Source organism: Marmota marmota, unplaced genomic scaffold, assembly GCF_001458135.2.
Source record: "Marmota marmota marmota unplaced genomic scaffold, marMar, whole genome shotgun sequence".
NCBI classification, from domain to species: domain Eukaryota; kingdom Metazoa; phylum Chordata; class Mammalia; order Rodentia; family Sciuridae; genus Marmota; species Marmota marmota.
Window position 1 is genome coordinate 10,718,313 of NW_026000221.1, and position 15,486 is coordinate 10,733,798.

The 15,486-nt window shown below is 33.4% G+C and overlaps 1 protein-coding gene across 22 annotated transcripts in view; it reads left to right on the forward strand.

The window, feature by feature from the left end:
• LOC107144781 (tumor necrosis factor alpha-induced protein 8) overlaps nt 1–15,486 on the forward strand; it is a 314,538-nt gene that overhangs the window by 70,017 nt on the left and 229,035 nt on the right. For 20 of the 22 annotated variants that reach the window (XR_007343409.1, XR_007343404.1, XR_007343407.1 and 17 more), the window contains 7 exons: nt 4,837–5,006; nt 5,501–5,598; nt 6,540–6,705; nt 7,672–7,933; nt 10,073–11,154; nt 11,859–12,050; nt 14,781–14,857. Coding sequence is in view for 16 of the 22 variants with exons in the window: in XM_015488613.2 (XP_015344099.1) it covers nt 4,837–5,006; nt 5,501–5,598; nt 6,540–6,705; nt 7,672–7,933; nt 10,073–11,154; nt 11,859–12,050; nt 14,781–14,857 (2,047 nt within the window). In the remaining 6 variants the exon portion in view is untranslated. The remainder of the gene's footprint in view (nt 1–4,836; nt 5,007–5,500; nt 5,599–6,539; nt 6,706–7,671; nt 7,934–10,072; nt 11,155–11,858; nt 12,051–14,780; nt 14,858–15,486) is intronic. The other 2 variants (XM_048791991.1, XM_048791992.1) reach the window with 1 other exon arrangement.

Sequence of the window (15,486 nt, forward strand, 5' to 3'; positions counted from 1 at the left end):
TTTTCTCTCCTTTCTTTCTTACTGTATCAGCTGTACTTACTTTTTTTTTTTTTTTTTTTTAGTGTTGCCCTAAAACTTGCATTATACACTTTCAAATAACACAGTACTTTTTCATGGATAATATGAGTACCTTATAACAATAAAATTGTTATTTTTTCTCTTATCTGTTGAATCATAACTGCCAGTAATTTCACTTACACATAAGCATATGCATGTACATAAAATATGCACATGTGCATGAATAATCAAATATATTCTTATTTAAAAAAGTTTTTACTTAATGTTTTCTTAATCCTCTTCTATTGCTTGTTTTTTCTTTATGTAGAACCAAGTTTCTGCCGTATATCATTTTCCTTCTTCTGAAGAGCACCTTTTTTTTTTTTCTTGGTTATACATGGACACAATATCTTTATGTGGTGCTGAGGATCAAACCCAGTGCCTCACATGTGCAAGGCAAGCGCTGTGCCACTGAGCCACAACCCCCGCCCTGAAGAGCATCTTTTAAGATTTTTTGTAGAGCATATTTATGAGCAATGATTTCATCAGTGTGTTTGAGAAAAATTTTTTATTATAATTATTATTTTTTTTTAATTTTTTTGAATCCACTGCAAGAGAAATTAGGAAAAGTATTCTATTCACAATAGCCTCAAAAAAAAAAAAAAAAACACTTGGGAATCAACATAACAAAAGAGGTAAAAGATGTCTATAATGGAAACTACAATACTAAAGAAACAAATTGAAGAACATCTTAGAAGATGGAAAGATCTCCCATACTCTTGTATAGGCAGAATTAATATTGTCAAAATGGCCATACTACCAAAAGTCTTATACAGATTTAATGCAATTCCTATTAAAATCCCATTGACATTCTTCACAGAACTAGAAAAAGCAGTCATGAAATTCATCTGGAAAAATAAGAGATCCAGAATAGACAAAGCAATCCTTAGCAAGAAGAGTGAAGCAGGAGGCATCACAATACCAGACCTTAAACTATACTACAGAGTTATAGTAACAAAAATGTCATGGTATTGGCACCAAAACAGACATGTAGACCAGTAGTACAGAATAGAAGACACAGAATCAAACCCACATAAATACAGTTATCTCATACTAGACAAAGGCACCAAAAACATACGTTGGAGAAAAGACAGGCTGTTCAACAAGTGGTGCTGGGAAAACTGGAAATCCGTATGTAACAAAATGAAATTAAACTTCTGTCTCTCACCCTGCACAAAAATCAAGTCAAGGCTGGGGTTGTAGCTCAGTGGTAGAGTGCTTGCCTAGCATATTTGAGGCACTGGGTTCAATTCTCAGCACTGCATATAAATAAATAAAATCTATTGGCAACTAAAAAAATATTTTAAAAAATTCAACTCAAAGTGGATCAAAGATTTAGGCACTAGAACAGAGACCCTGTGCCTTATAGATGAAAAAGTAGGACCAGGTGTCCACCTTGTTGGCTTAAGACCTGACTTCTTTAACCAGATTCCTAAAGAGCAAGAAGTAAAATCAAGAATCGTTAAATGGGATAGATTCAAACTACAAAATCTTCTTCTCAGCAAAGGAAACAAACAATGAATTACATGAAGAAAGAGCCTATGGAATGGGAGAAAATCTTTAGCATGTGCACCTCAGATAGAGCACTAATCTCCAGGATATATAAAGAACTCAAAAAACTTAACACCAAAAAAAAAAAAAACAAAAACTAGTCAATAGATGGGGTAAGGAACTGAACAGACACTTCACAGAAGAAGAAATACAATCCATCAACAAATACATGAGAAAATGCTCATCATCTCTAGTGATGAGAGAAATGCAAATAAAAACTACACTGAGATTTCATCTCACTCTAGTCAGAATGGCAATTATCAAGAATACAAGCTTTGTACAACCAGTGGTATGAAAAATTGTGCTCTATATGTGCAGTATGAATAATAATGCATTCTGCTGTCATATGTATAACAAATTAGAATTAAAAAAATAATGCCTAGTAGTTAAGTTAAAAAAAAAGAATACAATGAACAATAAGTGTTGAAGAAGATGTGGGGGAAAAGGTACAATCATACATTAATGGTGAGACTGCAAATTGGTACAACCACTCAGGAAAGCAGTATGGAGATTCCTCAGAAATCTTGGAATGGAACCACCATTTGACCCAGTTATCCCACTCCTTGGTTTATACCCAAAGGACTTAAAATCAGTATACTACAGGGACACAGCCACATCAATGTTTATAGCAGCTCAATTCACAATAGCTAAATTATGAAACCAGCCTAGGTCCCCTTCAAGAGATGAATGGATAAAGAAAATATGATAATACACACACACACACACACACACACACACAATGGAATACTACTAAAGAAAAATGAAATTATGGTAAATGGATGGAACTGGAGACTATGATGCTAAGTGAAATAAGCCAAACCACAAAAACCCAAAGGCCCATTGTTTTCTCTGATAAGTGGATGCTAATTCATAATGAGACAGGAGTAGGGAAGAATGAAGGAACTTTGGATTTTATGGAGGGGAGTGAGGGAAGAGGAGGGGGTGTGTGTATGGGAAGGATGGTGGAATGAGACGGACGTTATTACCCTTTATACATGTATGATTATACCATTGGTGTGATTCTGCACCATGTTCAGCAAGAGGAATGAGAAATTGTGCTCCATTTGTGTACAGTGTGTCAAAATGTATTCTGTCATGTATAACTAAATAGAAAAAAATTTTTTTAAAAATGTTTTTTATTTGTAGATGGACACAAATACCTTTATTTATTTTTATGTACTGAGGATCCAACCCAGAGCCTCATTCATACATGGTAGGCAAGTGCTCTGTCACTGAGCCACAACCACAGCCCTTTTTATTATAATTATTAGTACATATTAATTGTACAAAATAACTGATTTTATTATGACATATGTGACATTACATGCTTTGATTGTATTCCTCCTCACTGTTACCCTTGAGAAAGTCTTTATTAACTCATTGAACTTTGAAGGATAATTTACCTGACTTTAGAATTCTGGTTTGATCGTTTTTTTTGTTTTTTTTTTTTTTTCCTCTCAGCACTTTAAATATTTCACTCAGTTCTCTTGTTCATATCCTTTCCAAAGGGAACTCTACTGTAAACCTTACCCTTGTTCCTCTATGGGTAAAGCGGTTATTGTTTTTATTTGTGTTTTAGCTCTTGTTGAAATTCTTCTTTTGTCTTTGGTTTTCTGTAATATGTATAGGTGTATTTGGGATAATACAACCTGTTCATTGCTTTCTGAACAATCTGTGATTAATTTGGGAATGTTCTTAGCGGTTATAACTTGAAAAATTTCATCTCCTTCTCTCTTGTTTCTCCTACGAGTTCAATTATAGTTATGGTAGGACTTTTGCAATTAGCCTACAGTTCTTGATGCCCTGTTCTGATTTCATTCATTGAATTTTTTCTTTCCATTTCAGTTTGAGAAAATTCTGTTGTTCTACTGTAGGCATACATATTCTTTCCTTGACTGTGTTGAGTCTGTTGATGAGCCTGTCAAAGACATCCTTAATTTGTATTTTCATTTTTAGCTTTTCCTTTTGGTTTTGTTAGAATCAATATCTGTTTGTCTTTCTCTCTACTTCTCTGCCTATATTATCATCTTTTTTTTCCCTTATGATTTTGTGGCAAAGGTATTCTTTTTTTTTCTTGTGGTAAGAACACAACATGTGATCTCTCCTAACAAATTTATAAGCAAACAATACATTATTGTTGACTATAGGTACAATTTTGTGTAGCAGAACTTTAGATTTATTCATTTTGTTTGACAGAACTTGAGGATTCCTGAATTGTAACTGCACATTTCCCTCTTCCCAGCCTCTGATAACCATCACTCCTCTCTTTGATTTTATGAATTTGACCATGTCAGATACCTCAGCAAAGTGGACTCATGAAATATATTTGTTTCTGTGGGTACTTTATTTCACTTAGCATTATGTCCTCAGGGTTCAACCATGTTGTTACACATTGCGGAAATTTCCTTTATGAGGCTGAGTAGTATTTCATTATGGATATAAGCCACATTTTAAAATCCATTCATCTGTTGTTCACGAGTATTTATGTTGGTGCCACATTTTGTCTATTGTGAGTAATGCTGCTATGAACATAGGAGTGTTACTGTTATGGGCCAAATTGTATTCTGAGTTCTTTAGCTATATTATTTTGTTTAATCTTTAAAGCTATGTAATATGATAGTTTCATCATTAGTCCCATTTTATAAATAAATGAAGAAACTGAGACAGGAAGAAACTCAATGACTTGCCCACATTTATATATTTAGTTAGTGGTAAAACTGGAATTTAATGTATGCATTAAATTCTGGAGTCTGTGCAGTGCTGTGCTTAGTTCACTAAGCTATACTATTTACTTAATATCTTTTAATTCTAAGGAATTAAGTCCATAAAACAAATGTTGACCAGAGGAAAGTAAGAAGCAGCTTTGAGGAGGGAAGCATACCAATATAGAATACTGCTTAAAGTGTTTCTCATTGTCTAAAAAAGATCATGGATAATTGCTAGAGAACGAAAATACTGTAGCACAATGGCAAGTGGCATTTGCCATAAATATCTATTGTGTTTTTTCAAAAAAATATATGTACAAAATATATGCTCATTGGAGTGCCACGGTTGTTTGGAAAACCAAAAATAATAAATTACTCAACTCTAGCACTCTTAAAGATTTAAGTATAGTTGTAAATCTCATAAAAACTTATACATTTTTACTGCAAATATGTAATACACATTTCTGGTAATCGTTTTATATCATATTCATGTTTCTTATAAACATTTTTGACATTTCTTCAGGCCTGTCTACTAGTCATTTTGCTTGGGCATTTCACTCAGTAGCAGAAGAAGAACTGTTGAACATGTTGCCAGCAATGCAGAAAGATGATCCCACTTGGTCTGAACTAAGAGCAATGGGTGTGGGATGGTGGGTCCGGAATACCCGCATCTTACGCAAATGCATAGAAAAAGTAAGCATGTTTTGTTTTGTTGTAAAAATAAATTGATATATTTTGGATGTTTGTTTGAATGACAGTCCATATTTTCTCTGCTCTTAATTATTCCCTTTTGTTTTGAGAGCAACAACATACTTTCAAATAGTCCTTACTTTTCAAAATGTTAATATAATTTTTAAAAATTTATATTTTAATTCCTAAAATTCTAGTTGACACATTTGTTTAGTGGTATATTTCTGACTTGTACAAAATAGTACATGTTTAGAAAAATAAAATAGTACAGAAGAGCTTGTAATAAAAGGAAGTAGTCCTGTTACCTCCCCTTTGTATCCTTCAGTATCATAAGTTACTTTTATTTGTTTATATACACATATATTCATAGCATATATTAAAAAGATTTATTTAACATTGAAATAGATAACATATGTCAGTCTAATATGTGAAGGCAATTATTTGTTGACTTAAAACCTATTTCTGTGAAAGTTTGAACAATATTTTTCTTATTATAGGTAGCCAAAGCAGCCTTTTATAGAAAAAATGATCCTTTAGATGCTGCCATTTTTTACCTTGCAATGAAAAAGAAAGCTGTGATTTGGGGCTTATATAGGTAAGGAAAAGAAAAAAAAAAAAACTTCATTAGGAGTAAATGCATAAAGTAATATTTATTCTTGTTGATGTTGATTCATGTAGATTTTTAATTATTTTTGTGTTTAGGAAGGTATTTCATAGGAAAAAATCTTAGGTATTCTCTGCAAGTGGGAGAAACCTGATCAGGTCACATTAGTTTGTTTTGGGATTTATCAGTCCAGAAATGTATTTTTTCTTATTTTAAGAACTTCTCAAGCTGCTTCTATGATACAAAAGCCAACAACTTGCATTCGGTGTGGGGAAGATGATGAATTGGTGGAGTCTGGAACAAGCATCCTCATTGAGTTCTCATGGAATGCCTCCCTCCTTTGGGTGCTCATCTTATTCCAAGCTGAATTCATTTAGAATTTTCTCTTTCACTTCTTCACAGCAGGGGGAGATTACCATAAATAGTTCACCATTTGTTTTGGATTTTGTTCCAAGTGATTTGCATGACAACATTTGGGAGAAAACCATAATGTCAAATCCATTTCTGAGAGACTGGTCTTTCAGGATTGTTTTCAGTAGGGGAAATTTGTTAAAGAGTTTGATCACCAAAGTCATCCTTTCATGGACAAGAGGAAGAGGTTATTGATGAGGTTTAAATGCTAAAGTAGCACAGAAATTAATATTATTTTATATAAATATAAATGCTTACCTAATTATTATTTTGCCTTAATTTAATAATTTTTATATGCTGCTAATGCAATTTTCTTTGTAATTTGAAAGAAAATTTTTAAGTAATCTCAGAGACATGGATGGAAAAGTATTCTTTTTTTACTAGGTAAAGCAGATACATAGTAATTTATGAACTGGCAAATGTTTCTATCAAGTTCTAACTTTTAAGTCCTAACTTTAGAAGATTGTTCGGATGTAGAAACATTATATTCCAAGATTTACCTACTTTCCTTTCCTTTATAGATCTCAAAAAGATACCAGGATGACGCAGTTTTTTGGACACAATTTTGAAGAGGAGAGGTGGCGTAAAGCAGCTTTAAAGAATGCCTTTTCTTTGCTAGGCAAACAAAGATTTGAACATTCTGCAGCATTTTTTCTTTTAGCTGGTTGCCTCAGAGATGCAATTGAGGTAATGAATAAAACTTTTTTTAAAAAATTGCATTATCATCCTTCTAAGCTCTTTATCTAGATTTTTAAAAAATATTTTTTAGATGCAGACCGACACAATACCTTTATTTTATTTATTTATTTTTGTGTGGTGCTGAGGATCAAACCCAGTGCCACACACATGCCAGGCAAGCACTCTATCACTGAGCCACAACCCCAGCCCCTCTTTATCTGGATCTTAAATTTTTATATTTTAATTTCAGCTTTAGTAGATAACAACCCAAACCTAAGTACCTGAAGTAACTGATAATCTTTAATAGTGGCTTTAAAAATTTTGTCACTTAGATTGAATAGTATTTATACAGAATTAGGATAAACCAGCTTGCATTGGTTGGTTAGTAGGATAAATAGTTTATGTGGACTCCTAAAACATGAACAGGTAAACAAAAGATCTCTTTTCTCACTTTAAACATATTTAAATGTTTATCTGACTCTGTCTTAGTTGATGAACCTTAGAAAGTTCTTCAGTGATTATTTCTCTGTAAACCTTAAAAAATTAGGAATAGATTTGCCATTTCTGTCTCAAAGTATCCTTTGGCTCAGCGTCTCATACAGGAATCAAGACAACTTTTTAATTTGGAAATGCTGTACTCTGCTGGGGTGAATAGAGAATATACTCTTGAGAGTACATTTATAAAATATATGACTTGCATTGACATTGTTTAGAATTATTTGCTATTTCCTCATTCAGCTAAATCTTTTTGCAAATAAGTATTTAGTAATAGCCAATAGATTTTGAAATATTAACATAATTCTTATCAAGTGGATTTGTTAAAACAGGCAATAAATGTTTTGTTTCTTCTTATCCTTCTTTGGTAATTTTGGAGATTAATAAAGCCTTGTGTTTTTCTAGTTGTTAGAAAGTTGAGTTTATCCTAAAATGAAAGGTGCCCGTGCTTATTTATAAATAGTATTTCTCTTTTTAAAGGTATGTCTTGAAAAACTGAATGATATTCAGTTGGCTCTTGTAATAGCAAGACTCTATGAATCTGAATTTGATATATCTGCAACATATAAATCTATTTTACGTAAAAAGGTTTTGGGAATTGATTCTCCCATCAATGAATTCAGTTCTTTGCATATAAATATGCATTATGATCCTTTTCTACGGAGTATGGCATATTGGATTTTGGAAGATTATAGTGGTGCTTTGGAAACATTAATAAAGCAACCTACCAGAGAGGATGATGGTAAGTCATACTTTTAAGAGGTTAACAATTACAAGTATTATTAGTATTTGCTGACTGTGTAGACCACTGTTGGGCACGAAGGGTAGTAGAAAACAAATTTATGGGCATTATGACTTTATGATTTACTTTGGGACATAGGATTATATGTATAGTTTTTCTTTTCAGAAAGATACGTCCTTTGAAAACCAAGAACATTGGATTTTATATTTTTATGAAATGGATTTATTGAACACAAATATATTATCAACATTTGAATATAAATACTTTTGAATGTAAAGCCAGTTTTATAATAAGTTGAATTTATGGTGTTTTGTGAATTATGGTAAAAGATGTATTCACATAAACAAAGTTTACTTAAGTGATGTGATTAGAAGATTTTAAGCTGTTGACTATCTTGTTCATGAGATAAGTAATGTAGAGGGCCTTTTAAGTGTATCCTTTGGAGCTCTACTTTGGACTTTTGTAGAAATTTTTTTTGCTAAAGCTTTCTTGGAGGCTAGTATAAAATGGAATTCTTTTATGTAAATTCATATAAAATGATGGGATTTACTTTGTGAATATTTTTCAAGGATTGAATTGTGTTTGGTAGCTGGTTCTGTAGGTGACATGTCATTTGGAATACTAACTAGAAAAGCTTCTAGTTCATCACTTCCTGTGTGGCATCATTTAATCAGGAAATATCACCTTATAAACCTATGAGGAAGCCATGAGACTTAGTTGTTCAAGTCTCCTAGCCACCATTTGAGCTAAAAATTTTCTTGTTTTTTAAATTCAAAGCTTTAATGTTTATGGATGCCAGGAGATGCCTTTCAGTTCAGTCCATGAGGTATCATTAGAAAATAAACATGTGAACATAGGATAGAGTTTGAATATAAACAAAATATACAGCAGTAAATGAATCATGAACTAAAGATTTTCAAACTGGCCTCTTTGTATTGAAGGGGAAAAATAATAAGTCATTTTCTTGTTCCTACATTTATTCTTGTATAAATTATACATACAAACACATAGGTATGTATATATATTTTGATGCTTTTAAAACCAGTTAACTCTGTATTCTTCTGGAAGAAAACACAAAAGATAATAGTGGCGTGGGCCAGGGTAATTGGAGTAGAGGCAGAGATAAGTATTCGGATTTGGAATATTTTAAGTTTGGCTAGCCAAGAGTGGATTGGATATAAAATGTGAAGGAATTAGAAATCAAGGCTAATTTCTGGCTTCTTAGATTGAACAGTAGATTGAGCAGTAGATAAATAATATGAGGAATTGTTTTCTATCAAGAAGCCTTCTCTAATAAGATGAACTTTGGACAGAGAATATCTAGGTAAAAAATAATTTGTGCCAGCTGGGCCCACTGGTGTCCACTTGTGATCCCAGCTGCTCAGGAGGCTTAGGCTTAGGATCACAAATTTGAGGCTAGCCTGGGCAACATGGTGAGACCCTTAATGACACCCTGTCTCAACAAATCAAAAGATCTGAGGAGGTTGTTCATTGATAGAGTGCTTACCTGGCATCTACAAGCTCTGGGTTCAATCCCCTATACTGCAAACAAGGAAAAAAGTGATTTGTGCATATGGCATGTTGAAATAAAATAGGTCCTGAGGCAAGATTGTATAAATCTAAGTGGAAATAGAATGTAGACCTTAGAAGTTAGATAGGAATTTAGATATTCAGGGTGAAGTTGGGATTAGATATAGAGATGTGCATATTATCAGCATATAGAAGGTATTTAAAGCCATGGGAATATGTGAGTTCAACTCAAGGAGTAAAATAAAAAAGAGATCAAGAACTGAACCCTAAAGTGCTCATCATTGAAAGGTAGAGAAGATGAGCAGGACTAGCAAAGCAGACCGAGGAGGTATGTCTAGGGCAACAGGAGAAAAAGAACTAAGTGTTACCTGAAGAGGTTTGTTTTAGTGGGAAATCAGCCTAACTTTTGTTTTTCTACTGTTTTTAGAACATTTTTATTACATTTGTGTTCTTGTTTATTCAATGCCATGGATTTGTGCGGTCAATTAATAAAAATTGTTCTAAAGGTCAGGTAAAGGTTCCATGGTAGAGAAAAAGGACAATGATATAAATACCCCCATTGAGATCTTAAAGAACTTTTCTTGATTCATGAAATGAATTTACTTTCAGATCAAGTAATGATGTCAGCCTGTAATCCTGCAGTTTTTAATTTCTACAATTATCTGAGAACACATCCTCTTTTGCTGAGACGTCATTTTGGATCATCTGATACGTTTTCCACACACATGGGTTTAACAGGAAAAAGTGAACTGGCAGGAACAATTAATTTAAGTGAAAGAAGATTATTTTTCACTACTGCTAGTGCTCATCTAAATGCTGGCTGTCCTATGTTGGCTTTGGAAGTATTATCAAAGATGCCCAAAGTCATCAAGAAAACAAAACCTCTTTGTAGAGCATCTAGTTTTCTCGATACTAGTAAAGATTCTTCTCCACTAAAATTGAATACAAAGGAAGATAAGTCTTCAGCTGTTGATTGGTCACAATCACTGATGAATGGTTTTGAATCTTCTTCAGAGGGTTCCTCAGAGAAACAATCAAACTCCACTCTCTCTTTTGACTGGAGCCAACCAAGTGTCATGTTTCAAGATGACTCTTTAGAGTTAAAATGGGATAGTGAAAATGATGAAGAAAATGAGGATCTTCCTATTTCATTGAAAGAACTAAAACCTCTACAGAGAAAAATAGATAAAAAATTAGATGAACTAAGTAATTACACGGAATCTTTCAGCACACTAGATGAAAATGATGTGTTAAATCCATCAGAAGATATAATTGCTGTTCAATTAAAATTTAGAGCATGTTTAAAAATTCTCACAGTAGAACTTCGTACTTTATCTACTGGCTATGAAATAGATGGTGGAAAATTGCGTTACCAGCTATACCACTGGCTTGAAAAAGAGGTGATAGCTCTTCAGAGAACTTGTGACTTTTGCTCTGATGCAAAAGAACTACAAAGTGCATTTGACAACAATGGAGATGAATTCGGATTAAATGAGGATTCTGATGATTTGCATCATCAAATAAAAGTGAAACAACTGAGAGAAAATTTTCAGGAAAAAAGACAGTGGCTTTTGAAATACCAGTCACTGTTGAGAATGTTTCTTAGTTACTGCATACTTCATGGCTCCCATGGTGGGGGTCTTGCATCTGTGAGAATGGAACTGATTTTGCTTTTGCAAGAATCTCAGCAGGTATGTAACTTCTAATCAGTCAAAATTAGACACCTCTGAAACAGTTTTTGTTGTTGTTGTTGTATTTTCTGGTTTTGAATACTAAAACTGTTGCTTTTCTTAATTATAGTTGCTTTAAGGAATGCTCCTTTTTTTTGTAGCCCATCAAATTTTGAATTTTAGAGCTATGAATATATTGCAATTGGAGGACAATTCTCTATCGGGCTATTCATGACTTGCTTAATTCACACTCAACAGTCTTTACATGACTATCTTGTAAGGTGATGAGCTCCTCTTTATTACAAAGGGATATCGTTTCTCTTTTTTTTTTTTTTTTTGGTACCAGGGATTGAACTCAGAGTACTCGACCACTGAGCCCCACCCCCAGCCCTATTTTGTGTTTTCTTTAGAGACAGGGTCTCACTGAGTTGCTTAGCGCCTCATCATTGCTGAGGTTGGCTTTGAACTTGCAATCTTCCTGTCTTAGCCTCCCCAGCTGCTGGGATTACAGGCATGTGCCATTGTGCCTGGCTGTTTCATCATTTTTTAAATATGATTGCTGGAATGTTGACCATCTCAAGTTCTAACTCTGTAAATTCTGTTATTATTTTAATTTTCAATTGTTTGAAGTTTTTCAAAGAATTTCCTGAATTACCTAAATAATGGATTAAAACTAGAAATAGTTTTTTAATAGTTTTAACATTTTTTTCTTCTTTGTTTTTAAGGAAACATCAGAACCACTATTTCCTAGCCCTCTGTCAGAGCAAACCTCAGTGCCTCTCCTCTTTGCTTGTACAGCCAGTGCCAAAACAGTAGTTGCCAATCCATTATTGCACCTTAGTAATCTGACACATGATATTCTACATGCCATAATAAACTTTGATTCACCACCTCATCCTGACAGCCAAAGCAATAAAGTAAGTATGGTTGATTCTAAACTTTTAGTTCACCTATATGTGATGTTAAAAGTGAAAGATAAATGTTAATCCTTTTTTAAAAAAGAAAATTTGAACATCACACTAGATATAGCAGTTGTTTTGTTACCAAGTTTATATTGAATCTTATGAAAGAAAACTTCTGGTGCAGATCAGGCTTATTATGTTACTTGTACCCAATAGTATATTCAGTTTCTTTTAAATATATTTTTAAAAAATCAAAATGCTAGTTATTTAGTTTTAGTTAGTTTCATTATGATGAGAGCAATAGGTACACATGTAGATATGTAATTCTTTAAGTAGTACATTTAGCCAAAATACTGATTGTTTTTGAAGGATAAAAACTTAATATTTTGGTATAAAAGTACTAATGGAAAGTAAGGTTTTTCTTTGTTAATTTTAAAGGATTACATTTTTTAAGGATAATGGGGTGAAGTGTCTTGCCCCGTCATTCCTCTAGGTTAGCTGAATGACCTTCAGTGCTTGTTAAAAGTTTGAGTTCTTACATTTACTCCAAACTCATTAAATTAGTCTGTGAAAAATCCCATGAATATGTATATTTTTAAGACATTCCTCCAGTGATTCTAATGCATAACTAATCGTATCCTCTTATCTATCATTATTCCATTTTATTCATTGTGGATATCACACTTCATGTTTCATATTTACTTTTGAAATATGAAATCCTTTGGAATAGAGCTGAGTTTGACTATCTCTGCATATTCCTTGTATTTTTTTTTTTAACCTCATAGTCTATCATATGGTTTTTGCCCACCTCCAAGGTTATAAATGTCACACCAATTTGATTTTCTCCTTGGCTGGGAATATAGCTCAGTTGATAGAGTGCTTGCCTTGCATGCACAAAGCCCTGGGTTCAATCCCCAGCGCGCGCGCACACACACACACACATACCCACACACACAAAAAAAATCTGATTTTTCTCCTTGCCTTATAATGGACCATCTTTAATAATTTATTTCTGATAATTTGATTTTTATCACCTCCCTTCCTTTACTGCTTTGTAGTATAAATGCCTGTAGTGCTTATTACATGTTTTGGAATTTAAGTTCCGTCAGACTGTGTTCATTTTAGCCAAACTTTACTCTTAGCAGCTAAGGAGGCTGACTGAGGTAGGAAGATTGCAAGTTCAAGGCCACCCTTGGCAACTTAGTGAGACTGTGTCTCAAAATAGAAAATATAAAGGACTGGGGATTTGGCTCACTGGTAGAGCACACTTGGGTTTGATCCCTAATATCATGCACGTGTGCACATGTGCACATGCACACACGTATACAGTTTAATTATAGCATAGCTATGTATCACTACATTATCTTTGCTACCTTAAGTAGCTTTTGCTGCTTAATAATGACTTTGAAACAATAATGACTTTTAAAAGCTCTTATTTATTTTTTCTCACGGTTCTATGTGTTGGCTTGTCAGTTATTCTGGTTTGGCCCAGATAGGCTGATCTATGGACTGTTTATTCATCTAGGCAGCTGGTGAGTTGACAACTGTGGATGACCTGAAGTGGCCACATTGACATTTTTGTGGTTGGCAGGGCTGACGCAGGAATCTGAGTTTTCTGTGTCTCAGCTTCCTTCAGGCAAGCGTAGTGCATTACTCCAGGTTCTCCAGAGAAACAGAAGCGCAATAGTTTATGTAGGGGACAGGAGATAAAGAGAGACAGACAGAAGTAAGAGAGTCCCAGTTTGAAGGTCTGAGAACCAGGAAAATCTGTGGTATAATTGCCAACAAATGGGTTCAAGACACAAGAAGAGCTGATATTTCAGTTTTGAGTTTAATGCAGTAGGCAAGAGGAGTTCCCTCTTACTTAGGGTTTTTTTTTTTTTTTTTTTCTTTTCAGGTCTTCTAGTTGATAGGATGATCCCTACCCATATTATGGAGAGCACTATGCTTTAATCAGACTACTGATACAGATATTTATCTCATCTGGAAGCGCACAGACAAACCCAGAATAATGTTTGACCAAATGTCTGTGTACCTTATGGCTCAATCTACGTAGGTTTTTTCACATGAGAGTTGTAGCAGTTTAAAAGCAGTAAAAGCAGAATTTGCAGGGCCTGTTGAGACATAGATTCAGAACTTGCATCTTACTTCTAGTGAGTCTTCTTGGTCAAAGCAAGTCATAAGGCTAGCCCAGATTCAATGAATCAAGAAATAAGAATCCAGCATTGTACTGGAGAAGCTACAAAACATTATGATCATTTTGCAGCCTCCTATATTTGGTCTTACATCTTCATTTAATGTGACATTTTAAATTTATTTCACAGGTCTTATTGATAGTTGAAAGAGAAAATAACAATTAGGTTTTTATTCACTCCCCATTTTTACCTACTTAAAAATAATAATCAGAGAATCTTAATATTCTAGTCTACTTTCTTACCTAACTATTCCTTCATCTTTGATTCTACTATTATACCACCCGTCATGCCATATTTAGAGTCTTCTCTTCCTCAAAACAAATGTTTGACTCTACTGCCTTTGAATTGCTTTGCTTTATAAATTCTGCTCTTTTCTGCAAATTTTCTGTAGTGAGACTTCTTTAGTTGGAAATGAGTATTATAAAAAATATAGCTTATAGAGGCAAAACCTTTTTCACCTTTTTGAAAATGCTAATTATATTAGGTCTTGAAAAAGGATTATATTTAAAAATATTAATACTTAAAGTGATTTTCTTTGTTTTTTTTCCAGGTATATGTAATGCACACCTTAGCAGCCTCACTTTCTGCTTGTATTTATCAGTGCCTTTGTTGTAGTCATAACTACAGGTAAATATCGTTTTGTGAAATTTAAGAATTGTTGCAGTAACCAATGAGGTTTCATATTTAATACATTATTACTTTAGAATTACATGTGGCAGTTTAAATAATGCAAAAAGCATTTACTATATTTTCTTTCATTGTGAATAGTTAGCTTGTCTTTATGGCAAATAAATCTCAAGTGAACACTTATCAATATAACTTGTTAACCTATTAATTATCACTGCCTTATGCTAGATGTTGTGATAGATGCTGAGAATTTAAAAATGAAAAAGATAAGACCATTTTTTCAAAATATTGTTTTAGTTGTCAATGGAGTTTATTTGTTTATATGTGGTGCTGAGAATCGAACCAAGTGCCTCACACATGCTAGGCAAGTGCTCTACCACTGAGCCACAGCCCCAACCCAGATAAGCGCATTTTTAAGGTCAATTTAGTCAAAGACAAATATGTAAACTGAGAAATCATTCGTATCATGACTTATTACTTAAAAGATAAATACTACAATTTGATAGTAAAACACCAAAGGAACATAGAAAAAAGGAGGGACTAACTTGTAATTAATAAAAATTACACATGAGAACTGATGTTTAGGATTTTTCTAGTATTCTAAAAATACTTTTTTTTTTTTTTTTTTA